The sequence below is a fragment of the Molossus molossus genome, unplaced genomic scaffold (genome assembly GCF_014108415.1).
Source record: "Molossus molossus isolate mMolMol1 unplaced genomic scaffold, mMolMol1.p scaffold_m16_p_27, whole genome shotgun sequence".
Lineage (NCBI taxonomy): Eukaryota > Metazoa > Chordata > Mammalia > Chiroptera > Molossidae > Molossus > Molossus molossus.
The window spans coordinates 3,543,764-3,561,542 of NW_023425363.1; the positions used below are offsets into that span (position 1 = coordinate 3,543,764).

General features: G+C 45.4%; 1 protein-coding gene and 1 pseudogene across 1 annotated transcript in view; one reads left to right on the forward strand and one right to left on the reverse strand.

Annotated features, from left to right (window-relative positions):
* The window catches only part of PIGL (phosphatidylinositol glycan anchor biosynthesis class L), a 74,648-nt gene extending 68,272 nt beyond the window's left edge, over nucleotides 1–6,376 (forward strand). Inside the window, exon 7 of the mRNA XM_036278352.1 lies at nucleotides 5,487–6,376. Within this exon, the coding sequence (XP_036134245.1) occupies nucleotides 5,487–5,585 (99 nt within the window). The 3' untranslated portion in view covers nucleotides 5,586–6,376. The remainder of the gene's footprint in view (nucleotides 1–5,486) is intronic.
* A 7,745-nt stretch (nucleotides 6,377–14,121) lies between these two features.
* LOC118641270 lies at nucleotides 14,122–16,709 on the reverse strand (annotated as a pseudogene).
* Between the last annotated feature and the right edge of the window lie 1,070 nt (nucleotides 16,710–17,779).

Genomic DNA, 17,779 nt, shown 5'->3' on the forward strand with positions numbered 1-17,779 from the left:
CCAGACCCAGGACTCCCTGGTCTGCAGGCCAACATTCTAACCTCTGAGACAAACCAGCCAGGGCCCAACATCATTTCTTATAGAGGCCATCTTGACTCCACTGTATGCTCCTGCCACCTTTGTCAAATATTAATTGAGCATAATGTTTTGGGTCAATTTCTGGGTTCTCTGTCCTGTTCCATTGATCTGTATGCCTGTTCTTGTGATAGTACCATGCTGTTTTGATTACTATGGCTTTGTAGTATAACCTGATATTTGGTATTATGATCCCTCCTACTTTGTTCTTCTTTTTCAAGATTGCTGTAGCTATTCAGGGTCTTTTTTGGTTCCATATAGACTTTAGCAGTAATTGTTCTAGTTCTGTGAAATATGTTGTTGGTATTTTAATGGGGATTGCATTGAATCTATATATTGTTTTGGGTAGTATGGACATTTTAATGATGTTAATTCTTCCAATCCATGAACAAGGTATATGCTTCCACTTTTATATATCTTCCTCTATTTCTTTTTTTAGTGACCTGTAGTTTTCTCTGAATAGGTCCTTTAATTCTTTGGTTAAGTTTATTCCTAAGTATCTTAAATTTTTTTTTGCCTCAGTGGTAAATGGAGTTGCTTTTTCTTTCATTGAGTTTGTTGTTGGTGTGTAAGAATGCCATAGATTTCTTGACGTTAATTTTGTATCCTGCTACTTTGCCATATTCATTTTTTAAATCAAGTAGATTTTTGATGGCGTCTTTAGAGTTTTCTGTGTACAGTATCATGTCTTCTGCAAATAATGACAGTTTCACTTTCTCCTTTCCAAATTAGATTTCTTTTATGTTTTTTTCATGTCTAATAGCTGTGGCTAAGACTTCCAGTATTATGTTAAATAAGAGTGTTGAAAGTGGGCATCCCTGTCTGGTTCCTGTTTTTAAGGAAAATGCTTGTAGTTTTTGCCCATTGAGTATGATGTTGTCTGTAGGGTTTTCATATATTGCCTTTATTATGTCAAGCTATGATCCTCTATTCCCACATTGCTGAGCATTCTTATAAAAAGAAAAATGGGTGCTGGATTATGTCAAATGCTTTTTTAGCATCTATTGATATAATCATATGGTTTTTATGTTTTTTTTTTTTATGTGGTGTATCACATTTATTGATATGCGGATTTTGTACCATCCTTGTATCCCTGGAATGAATCCCACTTGCTCATGATGAATAATTTTTTTGATGTATTGCTGGATCCAATTTGCTAATATTTTGTTAAGGATTTTGGCACCTGTGTTCATCAGGGATATTGGCCTGTCGTTTTCTTTTTTTGTAATGTATTTATCTGGTTTTGGAATTAGAATTATGTTGGCCTTATAGAATGAGTTTGGAATTCTTCCTTCTTCTTGGATTTTTTGGAATAGTTTGAGAAGAATTGGTGTTAGATCTTTCAGTGTTCGGTAAAACTTCCCCATGATGCCTCAGGGCCTGGGCTTTTGTTTGCTGGGAGTTTCTTGATTACATCTTCAATTTTCTTAGTTGTTATTGGTCTATTCACATTTTCTATCTCTTCTTGGTTCAGTTTTGGGAGACTGTGTGTTTCTAGAAATTTGTCCATTTCACCTAGATTGTCCAATTTGTTGGTGTATGATTGTTCATAGTATGTTTTAAAGATTCTTTGTATTTCTGTGGTGTCAGTTGTTAATTCTCTTTCATTTCTGATTTTGTTTATTTGGGTCTTCTCTTTTTGACTCTTAGTGAGTTTGATAAGGGTCCATCAATCTTATTTATTTTTTCAAAGCACTAGCTCTGATGCATATTCTTTAGTGAGGGTCTAAGGAAGGTAAATTAGCTTAACCTTTAAAAAGTTGCCTGGTTTGGCAACTGGCCCGCCCTGGCTGGTTTGACTTAGCGGTTAGACCATCGGCCTGTGGTTCAGAGAGACCTGGGTTTGGTTCCTGCTAAGGGCATGTACCTTGGTTGCAGTTTGTCCCTGGCCCTGGTTGGGTCATGCAGGTGGCAACCACTCGATGTGTTCCTTTCACGTCGATGTTTCTTTCTCCCTTTCTTCTTTCCACTCTATCTGAACAAAAAATGGAAAAATGGCCCTGGCCAGTTTGGCTCAGTGGTTGGAGCGTCAGCCTGCGGTCCAGAGAGACCCAGGTTCAGTTCCCGCTAAGGGCATGTACCTCAGTTGCAGTATGTCTCCGGCCCTGATTGGTCATGCGGGTGGCAGCCACTCGATGTGTCCCTTTCACATGGATGTTTCCCTTTCACATGGATGTTTCTTTCTCTCTCTCTCTCTCTCTCTCTCTCTCTCTCTCTCTCTCTCTTCCTCTCTCTCCCTCCTACTCTATCTGAACAAAAAATGGAAAAAAATGTCCTTGGGTGAGGATAAAAAAAGAAAAGAAAAAAAATTTGCCTGACCTATCTTTTGAATGATTTTGCTGGAAATAAGTTTGTTCATATTCCTTTCCCCTCAATGCCTGAAGATGTAACTCAACATCTTTATGTTTTGGCAGTGTCTATGGTGATGAGGAGCCTACCCTTGACTGAGAATGAACCCATGAACCTTGGGGTTGACGCTCTAATCACTGGGCCACAGCAGCCAGGCTATACCACAGCTTTTTGTTGTTGTTGTTCAGATAGAGTGGGAGAGAGAGAGAGAGAGAGAGAAACATCGATGTGAAAGGGACACATTGAGTGGTTGCCACCCTCACAACCCAACCAGGGCCAGGGACACACTGCAACCGAGGTACGTGCCCTTAGCGGGAACCAAACCCGGGTCTCTCTGGACCGTAGGCCGACACTCTAACCGCTGAGCCAAACTGGCCAGGGCGTCTTTTTTTTTTCTTTTTATATACTAGATATACCTATCTAGTTTTCCCAACACCATTTATTGAAGAGATTGTCTTTACTCCATTGTATGCTCTCCCTCCTGTGCCAGATATTAATTGACCATCAAGGTGTGGGTTTATTTTTGGGCTCTCTGTTGTGTTCATTGGACTGTATGACTGTTCTTTTGCCAGTGCTAGGCTGTTTTGATTACAATAGCCTTGTAGCACAGTTTGATATTTGATATTGTGATACCTCCAACTTTGTTCTTCTTTCTCAAGGTTGCTGTGCTTTTTCGGGGTCTTTTTTGGTTATATAAAAATTTTTGGAATATGTTTTCTAGTTCTGTAAAATATGCCATTGGTATTTTATTAGGAGTTGTGTTGAATCTATAGATTGCTTTGGGTAGTATGAACATTTTTATAAGGTTAATTTTTCTGATCCATGATCATGGTATATCCTTCCACTTGTTTGTATCTTCCTCTGTTTCTTTCTTCAATGCCCTGTAGTTTTCTGACTACAGGTCTTTTACCTCCTTGGTTAAATTTATTCTTAGGTACTTTATTTTTTGTGTTGTTGTTGCAATGGTAAATGCGGTTGTTTTCTCAGTTTCTCTTTCTGGGAGTTTATTATTGGTGTATAAAAATGCCATTGAGCCCTGGCCAGTTTGGCTCAGTGGTTGGAGCATGAGCCTGCGGTCCAGAGAGACCTGGGTTCGGTTCCTGCTAAGGGCATGTACCTCAGTTGCAGTTTGTTCCCGGCCCTGGTTGGGTTGTGCAGGTGGTGGCCACTCGATGTGTCCCTTTCACGTTGATGTTCTTCTCTCTCTCTCCCTCCCACTCTATCTGAACAAAAAATGAGAAAATGTCCTCGGGTGAGGATTAAAAAAAAAACGCCATTGATTTCTGGATATTGATTTTGTATCCTGCAACTTTGCCAAATTTATTTATTACATCTAATAGTTTTTTGGTGGAGAAACATTGATATAAGTTTGAAATTTTGGTCTGTTGCCTTCCACACACACCCCAACCAGGGATCAGACCTGCAATCTGGGTATGTGCCCTGACCAGAAATTGAACCTGCCACCACTTGGTGCAGGGGACAATGCTCCCACCAAACAAGCCACCTGGCCAGGGCTCTTTTAGTGTTTAAAACTTTTTATAAAATAATCATGTATTCCTTGTGTAATACAATATATTTATACTTACTCTGACTAATACATTTTATCTCTAGAATTTTATCCTAAAGAAATGAACAAAAGTATGTCCAGAGATTTATGTGTCAGAATGTTCATTACTATAATTGATGATAGCTAAAACAGGAACTAATAACAGCAGGGGAATGATACAATACTGTGTAATCAGTGAAATCATTGTTTGAAAGACATGTAATGAAAATGCTCTAAAGTGGGAAGAGGGGTTAGAAAAAATGTTGATATTTTGTAGTACTCCCTTGGAAAATTAAAAAAAAAAAAAACTAATAGAAAAAATAAAGTTTATAAAAAACCAAAATGGCAATAAATATATAATTCCTGTAAGTATCCATCTTATTAAATGGATGCTGAAAAGTCATTGAAAGATTAGGGGATCTGAATAAATTGGCCATTTGGGCAGCATTTTGTAGGAAATTCTTATAACTTGGAAACTATTATAAGCAGACAAATCAAGTATCTCTGGACTACAAAGTTCATCCCTTCACTCAAGTTTTTTTAAAATGAAGATTTTACTTTTACTATGGTCTTCAAGTTTTTGACACTATTTTGTGAGTTCATCCATTTTGTTTCTGCAAATACTTTTCATTAAAACTGTTAATTGCATTTCCTGTTGCTCTGTAATATTTTGCCTGACAATGTCTTATCATTCAGGTCAATTCCCTTTATCATTACAGCTTGTGGCTATCACAGGGGCACCAACGTCTTTACAGCCATGTATGTTCTGACAATAAATATAAAATGAGTTCTTTAGATAAAGGTTTGTAATGATGTTAGCTTAGAGAGGAAGATTAATTTTAGTAGAGAAAAATAGGTAGGAACTGTTTATATACAGTTAAGTCTGTTGTATGATGTATTCTGTTTAAAAACTGAACTGCACCAGACCTGAATAACAAGATAAACATTTCTTCCACTGGGTGGCAAAGAGAACCCATACCTATGTGAACCATTATTTTTTCTTCTCTACTAGCAGTTGTGCCTTCCCAGGCTACTGAATTCCGAGGAGTCGGAGCATGGTGTTCTAGCTCGCCCCCTGGAGAACATCTCTGTATGTGTTACATGTGTGAAGTATGGGAGCAAAGTGATTAAGAAAGAAGGCCCCAGAGTCAATCAGATGGCTCTGGGTTCAAATGTCAGCTCCACTACCTACTAGCTACCTGAGACTGATGTTGTGTCATCTGTGATTTTTAAGCAATAATAATAGTACTTAGTTCACTGGGTGGTTGAAGTTGAAATGATGCGTGGAGACTGAGTGCTGTAGCTGCCCTTAGCGTCATCTGCTCCTTCCACAGGGGAGTATGGAGAGCTGGGCGGGGAGGCAGCCATTGGAGGACAGTCCTGAGTTTCCCGGGTTACAGGGAAGCCAGATTAGGCTATAGCATGAGGTGAGTCATTGAGAGGAAGAAATAACTGAAATCCACAGAAACTGCTCCAGTGCAAGTGTTTTATAACGTACCCTCTGTGATTCCTGCAGAGAGCCATGTCCTGCCACCGCAGCCAGCTTCTCTGGTTCCGCCGGCTCTACGTGTTCTTCTCCCGGTACATGAGAATCAACTCTCTGCACTTCCTCTGAGGCCTGGACGCCCTTTCAGATCCAAGCAACAAGGAGAGAAAGGACCAGGAAGCCCGGGGCCTGCTCTGGAGCTGGCTAATCTCGCTGAGCCGCAGGAGATCCCAGTGGAGGGTGGCCCGCAGAACTCCACTCCTCAGTGCTGGTCAGCCCCAAGGAAAGGGAGGCCATGCAGGCCACGGACTATCTCACCTTCAGCGTCTTCCTCTGGGAAAAACCACAACAAACAAATCCAGACAAACCCAACGGTAATAGTAGTTACCCTGCCAGCTTCTTCAGTTCTTGTAAAAAACAATGTCCATCACGGCACAGTGTGTGTCAGACACCTAGCACGGAGCCGAAGGCAGCCAGCGTCGCTTCTTAGCGAGAAAGAGGGACTGGGGACCAGAATGAGGCTCAGATTTATAATGAACAGAAACACCTGTTGGGTGGAAGGGGAGCTGGGATCCTTGGATTTTCTGTTATTGGGGATTATTTGTCCTTTGTATCTCCCTGCTCTCTGGAACTCAAAGTCTAGACCACATTTAAAGAAAGAGAACATCTGACATCCTAAAGCTGGTTGTTTCCCCAATACTCTGGATCCAAAGCCAGAGAAATGGGACAGTGCTGCCCTCATGGCACAGATACCGAAGCACCCAGGAAATGCCCGTGTCTCACACATGTGGGCATCTCAGGCAAACCATCATCGTCTGCTGATCTGGGAGAAAGTTCTCTGTTGTTATGTCACTAAGTGGAACCACCCAAGGCCTTCTGTCAACTAGGCCAAGTGCAGAGCTGAAACTTGTGCCCAGAAGGTCACCAGTCATTCCCCCCAGTGGGGAGGAGGTTGGGAACCTTCAGTTGATCAGTCACTGACCCAGGTAGGGGCAGGTTTTATCACCAGGGCAAGATGAGTGGGGATCCCAGGCCTGGGAGTAGGGGAATCTGAAAGGATTTGTGAAAGACACCCACTCTACCTTGAGATTGGGGTGCACAGTGTGTCTATATCAACCCAGGGCCAGACACTCAGGTGGGTCCAGAGAGAAGAAAAGACAGAGGAGATGAAGGGTCATGTCCTCAGCTACATTTGGAGGTGTTTCCACAAGAGCTGTCACAGAGGAGTCAACAGAACAATGAGGAAGGTCTGGTCCGGTCATCTTGTTGCAGAAAAGAACCTCCATGGGGTGAAGTCACACAGCCCCGTTGGAGGCAGAGCTGAGACTGGACTTGGCTTCTGAATCCTCTCCCATCTCTGCTTCCCCTGCTCCTGCAGACGGCAGAGCAGGCTGGGACCTAAGAACCGCCCTTGGAAAAGGCCGAGAGTCAGGTGCAGAGTTCCCGGGGCTGAGGAGGCCTCACTGAGGAGCAGGAGGAGTGTGCTATGTGAAGACTGGTCCCTTGATTTTATTTTATTTTAATTTTTAATTAAATTTATTAGTCTGACTTTTGATTAATAGGATTATATATTTGAGGTGTGGATTTCTATGATACAAGATCTATGTATTACACTGTGAGCCCACCACCCGAAATGAAACCTTCTATCACCATATATCAGGCCCCCTTTACCTTCCCACCCCCTTCCCTTTGGCAAAAACCACATTGTTGTTTGTGTCCACGAGGTTCAGTTTTTGTTGTTTGTTTTTTTATCCTCACCCAAGGACATTTTTCCAATTTTTGTTTAGATAGAGTGGGAGGGAGAGAGAGAGAGAGAAACATCGACATGAAAGGGACACATTGAGTGGCTGCCATCCACACAACCCAACCAGGGCCGGGGACAAACTGCAACCAAGGTACGTGCCCTTAGCGAGAACCAAACCCGGGTCTCTCTGGACCGCAGGCTGATGCTCTAATGACTGAGCCAAACTGGCCAGGGCCATGAGGTTCAGTTTTATGTCCCAATGTGAGTGAAATCATATGGTTCTTAGCTTTTTCTAACTGGCTTACTTCACTTAGCATAATATTCTCAAGGTCTATCCATGCTGTCACAAATGGCAGTGTTTTGTCCGACTGGTGTGACTCAGTGGTTAAATATTGATCCATGCACCAAGAGGTCACTGGTTTGATTCCCAGTCAGAGCACATGCCTAGGTTGTGGGCCCCATTCATGGTGGGGAGCATGCAGGAGGCTGCCAATCAATGATCTCTCTCTTCGGTGTCACTATCTCTCTCCCTGTCCCTTTCTCTCTTAAACCAATAAAGAAAAATTATTTAAAAAACAAATGGCAGCATTTCATCTCTTCTTGAAGCTGAGTAGTGTTCCATAGTCTGTCGGTAGCACATTTTTATCCAGTCCTGTGTTGCAGGGCACACTGGCTGTCTCCATGTCTTGGCCACTGTGAATCATGCTGCAGTGGATCATATGGTAACTCTATTCTTAATTTTTTTGAGGAATCAAAGACTGGTCCCTTTATAAGGCTCAACCTAGACCATTGCCCCACTCAGATATGTGGGACACAGTAGGGTGTGGGCTCGGCATTTCCTGGTAAAAACCCATGCAAGTTCCAAGGGGCAGCACCTAGAACTTTCTTCTGTCCTAAACTTGAATGAAGCTGGGGGCCAGTGGAACATGTCATTACAGGACAGGAAACTTGGTATAGAAACTGGGTTTGTGGACATAAAGAGGATGGGGCTCTGAAGGAGTGTGGTCTGTTTACTCATCACCCACTGGTTCTGCAGATTTGTTCTGACAGCTGACAGGAACTCTCCTGCTGTTGATGAGCCCTTAAATGTGCCAGGCATCATGGTCCCTGCCATCTGACATTCCTCCCTGACCTTCATGGCCATGGATGTGAAGGTGCTGTTATCCTCATGCTGAGAGGAAATTGAGTGGTTAAGAGGCTAAGAAATCTTTCCACGTGTATGAGGCTAGCAGACAGCAAGGTCAGGAGATCGTCCCAGAAGAACCTGATTCAAAATCTCACTCTTCTAAATGTCTGGGGTCACTTCAGGGCCTGTTTTCTGGTGACTCAAGGTGCAGGATGGGAGACAGGATCACCTCACTGTCACCTTCACACTGTGTTCTCACTGGAGCCTTGGAAGGGAAACAGGTGTCATGACCCACCGTGACATTGAAGGAATGCAGAAGGTAGTGGGCTCAGCATGACACCTGCTAGTGAGGGAGACCCAAGGTTAGAGCTGAGTCTTGACATTAGTGCCACACTCTTGACTTCACTTTACCCCACCAAGGACCCCAGTGTGTAGATTCAGTGATGGTGACGGCCATGGACTGAGCCTTCAGGCAGGGGATGGGGCAAAGTGGCCTCCCCACCCATGATGCTGACTTCCTATAAAGTGCTCAGTGAGCTTCCTCCTTCCTCTATGCAGAGCACCTGCCCAGGAGCCAGTGGCCCTGCCCTGTAGTCTGCAGTGTCCCAACCTGCTAGGGAGAGGCTGGACCAGGTGTGGGAAACAAGCTTGGAGGTCTGGGTGAGGCCTGGGGGCCTCTGGGGAGTCAAGGAGTTCCAGTTCCTGCTCTCTGCTCCCCTTAGAAGACCCCATGGAGTGAGGAAACTGGTCAGGCATTGGGCACCCCTGGGACCTGCCCCACCGCTGAGCCCGGGTCAGGACTTCCCAATGCACTGACCTCCATGGTACAGCCTGGACTTTTTCTCCCCATCATGTCCGCATTTTTACCACCATCACACCTTTCTTCTTCCCTCACTGAATCCTTTCTCACTCCAATAAAACGTCTCCTGGGAAGGACAGACAGGAAACCTAAAGTTGGGGTGCCTTCTGGCAACGGAATGGAGACTTCATTTCCACATAAGCCCAGCTTTTAAAATTTGAACCATGTCAAAATACTTACCATAAGTTACTAATTTTTATATTGAAGTTTTCCCTCTGTCCAATCTTGGCCTCAGTTTCAGAGTCTGAGCTATTTATAACCCTTAGCCCCAGGAACCTACACACCATCGATCTGTGGATGTTAAGGTCCCTCTCTTTCTTTATTCACATATTTTCCTCTTATCTCCATTCCCATTCAATTCCCCACCCAAAAGCAATTCATTTCTCTGTTTACTTTTAAGCATTATTGCAAATGCAAATAGTTATTTTGGTCTATGTGCTATTTATTATTTGTGTTTGATGTAGATCAGTGATACAAAAAAATACAATGAAGCACAGTGTACATACAGTCCAGTGAATTATCTCTGAAGCCCATGGCCATCGCCCGGGTCAATGAATTGAGCATTGCCGGCTCCCCTCCAGGCACCACCACCCCTCTCTGCCTGTAACCACCATCTGAGCTTTATGATGAGGCTGTATCTTGGTTTTCTTCATATTTGCCACCTAAGCACTCGTTGCTAAACACTGCAGTTTTGCCATACTTCTAAACTGTTCTTGAATGGAAACATTTTATGTTCTTCTGTGTCTCATTTTTTGCTCAACATTAAGTGTATGAGCTTTTCCAGTGCTAGAGGTTCTACTGTGTTTTCATTGTTGGGAGGTGTCACTTTGTGTGGATGTGACATGGTTTTCTATCATTTCAACCCAGATGCCATGTGCTCTTCATTTTCTTGTGCTTCTTTTCAATGGTTTTCTGCTCACCTGACCAGGAACAGAGGCCTGGACCTCCTGCTCCCCTGGGGATCAACCTCCCTGTCTGGTCAGGTGTATGGAAAGGGCCCAGGACAGGCCCTGGTCAAGTAAGTCCTGGGTGTTTACAGAATGAGAAGGGGAGGAGCCTCAGGACACAGAGCCCTGACCCCAAGGACCAACTTCAGATCAGTCCTGTTTGTTGTCAAAGGCTTCAGTGTTTGCATCCATTGTGACTAACAGCCAAGTCACACACCAGCCTCATCCTTATCACTCACCACCACCATAAGGGCTTTAGAAATCCTCCAATCCCTTGGCCAAAAGCCCTTGGCACCTCGGGCTACACATCCAGGTACCACCCCAGTCAGTCACTGGGACCATCTCTCAGGCATTTACTGTTTATCCTGAGCCACGCTCTGATTGATTTCTAGGGCCCTTGGACCCCGATGTCTTTGGCAATCTTGAGCTGAGAACTGGACCCTTTGGTTCAATCTACAAAATGTAAGGAGAACCCACCGACCTGCAATCACCATGCTTTACAGTGAACGTATGGCAGGGAGTCTTTTAAGTATTTACCTCCCCTCAGTGCTCACCCTGTAGATGTGACTTAGACAGAATAACACAGGAAGTGTAGATGCTGAAGATGTGTGGTGAACACTGCATGACCCAAGAAGAGATTACTTGCTAGGGAGAAGAGGTGCACAGAGATGCAGTGCTAGAGGTGGCATTTGAATGAATGTTGCACCTGGTGGTCATCAAGCAAGCAAAGCAGGCAAGAGATTCCAGATCAGGACATGTGATCACAACAGCGCAGGCCAGACTTCATGTCAGGAGGACAAGGACAATTATAATAAAAGAGTGTTTTGAGCCAGGATTGTGGACTGGGAGAGGTTTGGGACAGTCTCAGGCTTTGTCCTCCCAGGACCTGCACCCTCTTCTGAACTAGCGAAGCTCCAGTTTTGCTCAGAGGTGGGAGTGCCCAGTGCCAGCTCACATGTTGTGCCTGGCCTAAGCCACTCTGAGCATCCTGTCCCTGATTCCCTGAGACCCTTTCAAACAAGGGTGATTACGTCTCCCACCGAGCTCAGGACAGTGGAACTGGGTGATGCTGGGGGTGAATCAGTGCAGTGTAAATTAGTCTACTTTTTTTGTAAGGAGAGGATCAATGCAGATATGCATGTTTATTTGTTTTTTGTTTTGTTTTTTAACTACTCTAAACCATGCCAGTATTATATAAAAAGATGGGTAAAAGCAAATGTTCCCAGATTGGGTTGGAGAAAATATAGCCATAAAATAAAGCCTGGCTACAACCTCTGTTAGGCTCAGCAGTGAAATCCCAGCTGGGTGCTGTGTCCAGGGTCAGTGCTGTGGGTGATTTGATCCAACCCCGTCTTTGGACTCTAGTTTGCTGGAATCACCAAAAATGTGCAAGGAGCTCTTCAGCGCTGGAAATTCACATTTGATGTGTAGCGTCACTGTTACGGCTCCAAGCTCAGTGACCTCAGAGGGTGGTGGTTCCACACCAGGTTTCTGAACATGAGGCCCAGCCCCACCCCCATTGTCCTTAGGTGCCTTCACTATGACTTTTCTTTTCTTGCTCTAACATGCCTCCTCCCATCCCCCTTGGTGCTGGTGCCTGAGATCTGTTGTCGACACTGAATGTGGAGAGTGTGAACGTACCTAGGCCGTGCACACTGTGTATGTGCTGTTCTTTCTATTTACCTGCAAGATCTGGCAAAGAACTAGAAGAAATGTGTAATGTTCATCAGTAAAGTTTTTCCCTGGTCCAACATGATGTTAAGGAAAGTGGACAGGCTTTGCCCTGGCTGGTTTGGCTCAGCAGTTAGAGCATCAGCCTGTGGACCAGAGTCCCAGTCAAGAGCATGTACTTCGGTTGTGGGTTCCACACCCAGCCTGGGTCAGGATCATGTGGGAGGCAACCTTTGATGAGTCTCTCTTACTTCGATGTTTCTCTCTCTCTCTTTCACTCACACTCTCTCTCTCCCTCCCTCCTGCCCACTCTATCTAAAATGAATAAATAAATAAATAAATAAATAAATAAATAAATAAATAAATATATTATCCTCTGGTGAGGATTAAAAATTAAATAAACTGGATATTCTTCAGTGTTAAATGAATCTGGGTTCAGATGTCAGTTCTGCGATTTGTGAGCTCTATATTATTGAACAAACTATTTAAACTCTAATTCAGTTTCTTCTTCTGTGAAATGGGCATAATAATCATATCTCCCTCATAAGGTTGGTGTGAGAAGTAATTTATCTTATATGTAGACCACAGCAGAGCTCAGCAAATGCCAGCTCCCCTCCTCTTCACTGCCGGCCTCTCATTAAACACCAACACTAATGAGCATTTCAGACGCACAGGTCATCCTTCATCCCGATGAAGGAGCAAACCGTATCTCACAGGTTCTCAATTTTTATGTTGCAGTAGAATTACCTGCAGTACTTTCATATGCCAGTTCCCAGGTCCCAAACCCCAACCCACTGAATCGTCATCTTTGCAGAAAATGCTGGGAACCTGTGTTTTGACATGTGCTGCAAACTATTCAGATGGAGGAAATTCACCAGCCACATGCTGAGAACCATCGCCTTGTGTGTTCTTCACAAAAAGTGCTCATCAGGCCCTGGCTCAACGGTGAGAGTGTCGGCCTGTGGACCAAAGAGTCTTGGGTTCAATTCTGGCCAAGGGCATGTACCTCGGTAGCGGTTCGGCCCCAGCCCCAGTTCGGGTTGTGCGGGTGGCAACCAGTTGATGTGTTTTTATCACATTGATGTTTCTCTCTCTCTTCCTCCCTCTCTTTCTTCCACTGTATCTAAAGATAAATGTAAAAATATCCTCAGGTGAGGATCATCAGCCAGGTTTCTCTTTCCTATGAATGTCAACCACAGGATGAGTTCCTCTGCTCCTCGCCACCCAGAGTGGTCCCCTTTGCACACTTCCCATTGTATTTGTTTATTTAATAACTTATTTATGTGTCTTTCCCTCACTACACTGTGAGCTCCTTGAGGGCTGGGGTTTACCTCCATTCCCAGTGCCAAGGACATTGCCCAGAACATAGAAGATAGTTGTTTGTTGACTAAATAAATGACAAAGACTTACCCCCTCCCCTCAAAAAGTCCATATATGCTATTATTTTAATTCCATAAAAAATTCACAATAGGTCAATCCATGGAGACAGAACAAGACCAGGGATTGTCAGGGGCTGAGTGGGGAGGATGAGCAGTGACTGAGACCAGGCCCTGGGTTTGTCTGGATGGCAATGTTCTGGATCTAGAGGGTGGCTGTGATGACTGGTGGTCGTGAAAAATTGTGAATGCACTTAATGCTGCTGGAATGTATACTTTGAGGGATCATACAGTTAAATTCCATTTTATTTAAATTAAATTTATTGTAATAACATTATTATTAAATTTATTTAAAATACATTTTAAGTTAATTAAATAGTATAAGAAAAACAGTATAAAAAATGAAGTTTTGTTCTTTTGGGTTTTGTTTTTTTCCTAAAAGACTGGAGTTTATTGGGAACCACGAGTGGGTGGTGCTGGGCCTCTTGGCTGGTTGGCAGCTCTGGCCCAGGCCTGGGCTGACTGGCCTCCGTGTTCGGTGCAGGGTGCCCCCAACGGAGGCCAGCCCTTGGCCACTGGCCGCCCAGCTCTGAGTCTGGGCACAGGCCAGTGTTGGTTCCCTGGGGAGCAGCATCCTGGTTTCCAGGAGGGCAGGTCATAAAGGAAAGAACACTTCCCCCAGGAGGGTTTGTGGATCTTGAGGCCAAAACACACCTTCTTTGATTCTCCAGCTCAACACTGCTGGCTTGACCTCCATTGGCCAGAGCTTTCTAGTGAGTAAGCTGAGCAGTTGTGGGGCTCCCAGTGGGGGCCAGCCTGTTACTCTCCAGGTTGTGAGCACACTGGCAAGTAAGATGGTTTCCTCTCTGTAGTAATCTGAGGTGTTAAGAGAAAAGCAGCTGGGCCCTCCTGGGCTCGGCCATGTCAAGGCAATGGGCAGGGCTAGAAGGTGGACCTGGAGTTTCTGAAGACACAAAGGGGGAAGTGTGTGATGTGGGAGGACCACTGGGCTTCCAGCTGGAGGACCTGCACATCATCCCACTCCACGCCATCGATGAGGACCCTCTGCATGTCTTGCTGGTGATCAGCCCTGCAGACCAGGTGGCTGATGCCCTCGATGCACTAGCTTTTGGACTCTACCTCCTTGTCCTTGGTTTTCTTGGGCAGAAACATCACCTTATTGTTCTCCTCGGTGACCATGGTCATGGACATGGTGGGCGTGGCTATGGCCTCGCCACTGCTGGGCAGACTGCTGACCTGGAGAGACTGGATGGTGCACTTGAGCATGTTTTTGGTGGTAGGCAGGTCTCTCCCCCCGTCTGTGGGCTGGGCTGCCATCCAGTAATCCACCTGCAGCCCCATCAACTCTGCACTGACGCCCTGGTTGGTGGAGGACAGGTCCCCCTTCATTGATGGGAGGATGGTGAGGTGGGCGAGATGTCCTTGGTGGCCAAAGATGTGTATGGCAAGGTGGACAAAAGCTTGCTGGAGCCCGAGGTGGCCACATCATAAGAATCTCTGGACGTGCTCGAGGACAGTTCCACTATGCCAACCTGTACCTCCCTCAGAAGGGAATAAACTTCTACAAGGACTTTTCTTCAGGACTCTTCTGCCTGTAGGTGAGCACGGCCTTCTCAATGGGCAGCTGGTGGACACAAGTGGCTCCCACAATGTACCGTGCTATTCTCCACACGATGTCCACTGTGTCCTGCAGGGTGATCTGGGCCTCCATTCTGTTGAACATGTTCTGCCAGGCCAGGTCCTGGAAGATGTTATAGTAGTGATCCACGGAGCCCAGGTACCTGGCCATGGGATGGGAACCCAGCGGGATGACCACGAAGCTCACGTAGCCCAGCCAGTCAGGCATCTGATGGGACAGCTGCTCCACATAGAGCCGCAGCACGGCATTGAGGTACTGCTCCGTTCCAACCACCACGATCTTCATCGGCGTCATGAGCTGGGAACTGCAGCTGTAGGTTCTCTCTATCCATGAGATGATAGAGCTGAAGACCACCTGGAGGTCAGCCTCAGAGCGGGTGCACATCACGGACAGCAAGCGCCGCTGCAGGGCATCAAACAGGCACTGCCCCTGGCAGTCGGCAGTGTTGACCAGGATGATGTTCATGGGCTGAGGGTCATCGGCGATGAGAACATCATTCAGATGGTCAAACGCGGTCATCCTGGGGATCTGCAGCTGGCTGTGCATGTCCAGGCAGAGCTCCTCATCCAGGCTGTCGGACAGCTCATTCTGTGGCCATGCCTCCTCCCCCTGCTTCCGGGATGTCCTCCAGCCCCACAGGCGAGCCTGGGTCCCCTCAGACCTGGGGAAGGGGGTGACGAGAGACATGGTCTCAGTGATGTGCCCACTGGGGGGCAGCTTTTTGGTGAACTCATCCTGGGTGAAATCCTTGGCTTCTAGGCTGTCCTGGGGCCATGCCAACAGCTCCCCGGGGGTGGATGTGCTGGAGGCTGAGTCAGAGACAAAGTCACTTGGCTGCTTGCTTCTTGGGACCTGCTTCTCCTCGGGCATGTCAGCGGGACTCAGAGGCTCCTTCTGGCAGCAGGTGCTGTGGATGCTCCCAATCTCTGGTTGTGAGCTGTAGTGTGGCAGGCCTTTGATGTATTCCCTGGGCTTTGGCTCAGGGGTGCTGAGGATGCTGTCATACTCCTCAATATCTGGGCCACTGTCACTGGGGTTCATACCAAAGGTCCAACTCCTCCTGCACCTCAGGGACATGCTCTGCAGGGTCCTTCTCCAAGTCCAGGTCTTCCTCTACCTTGGGGACATGCTCCACAGGGTCCTGCTTCAAGCACAGGACCTCCTCTGACACTATGAACCTGCACAGAGGTGCTACGTCTTTCTCCTTGAGGTTTTATTGCCATGTCTTGGAAATAGTTGTTAGTTTTGCTCACCCCTGCCTCTTGAGCTTTCCCACATTAAAGTCATCCTTGTCCAGGTCCTGCCCATCCCTTGCATCATCGCTGGCCTCCAGCTCAGAGGAGAAGCCTCCATACTCCCCCTCAGGTTCTTCAACCATGGGCTTGGCCTTGGGGGCAGCCTGTATGGCACTATCCTCATTGTCAAAGGACTGGCTGGACGGGGACAAGACCCAGATCTTGGCAACCTTTGTGGAGGCCTCCTTGAAGCTGCTGCAGAGGCTCAGCATGAGGCCACTCTCGAGGGTCGCTGCATCACCTGGGCCATGTGCATGGTGTCCACAGCCAGCGTCTTGTAGACTTGAATCTTGTAATCCAGGATTTTTCGGATTCTAAAGTGCTTCTTCTGCTGCAACATGATCTTTAGCTTGCCTTCTCCCTTCATGAAGTGAAGGTACTGCAGTAAGTCAGCATCAGGTCGGTGTCCACTTGTCCACTGGGAGAGGCACAATCTCATGGGAGTGCAGGATGCCCTCAGAGCCCCGCATCTTTATGGCAATCACAAAGGAACATAGCTCATTCTCGAGCTCCTTGAAGACTGCCAGCTTCTTTAGTTTCAAGGTGCACAACCTGGGCATGCAGGTATGGCCAGAGCCGTCTGCCTCCCAGTCAGGGAACAGGTTTATGGGCACTGATGTGTTGAGCGCAGGGGACACACCAGCTAATGTTGTCGTCATTGACGAAGCTACAGTTGCCTCCACCATATAGATCGTATTTCTAGTCAGGGTTTATGATCTCTCTCCCTGGGGAGGGACAGAGGAGGGACGTATCAGCTCATAAACTGCCACACAACAATGTAGGGAACTCTTACTTTCTGAAGTCAAGGAGCTATTTTTAACCACATCTTCTTTTCAAAAGTTCAGGACAAATATTCCACTTAAAGATGAGCAAAAGGAAAGGGCTGAGTTCTAGAAAGAGTGTGAAAAATGGGTACTCACAAGTTTTGGAAAAAAAAATTTTGGAACAAGCTTATTAGAGATTAATTTAGCGCATCTATAAAATTTAAAAGGTTCATTTTCTTTTTATACAATTCCATTTTTCAAATTTACAGGAAAACAAGCAACTGTGAAAACAATAAAAAGATATAAGTAATAGTAAATTTATGATAACATTGTAATAAAAATTTGGAGTTACCACATCTGTCAATAGATAATTGTGTAAAATTGTACATACAAAATGAAATATTTATTCAGTTGTGAAAATGAATGAAGTTATCCATGATGAATCAATAAAAATCATGTGTATTTAATGCAATTTTTAATTACATCTATGTGTGATTGAATTATCAGAAAAACGTTCCAGTATATGTATCAAACCATTAAATCAGGTATTTTTTAAATTAAAAAACAAGATATTAAAAAAATCTACTGTTCATATAATTTGATTGTATAATTCTACTCCTAGGGATACATATCCCAACAAATCATTCAAAATAAAATTAGTTTAATAAACATAAAATGTGTTTAATAAACAGGTATTTCTCTGCCAGCTTGGCTCAGTGGTGGGAGTGTCCGCCCATGGACCAAAGAGTTGTGGGTTTGATTCTGGTCAAGTGCATGTCCTTGGTTGTGGTTTGGTCCCGCCCTTGGTCAGGGTCCTGTGGGACACAGCCAGTCAATGTGTGTCTCTCACATCAATGTCTCTCTCTCTCTCTCTCTCTTTC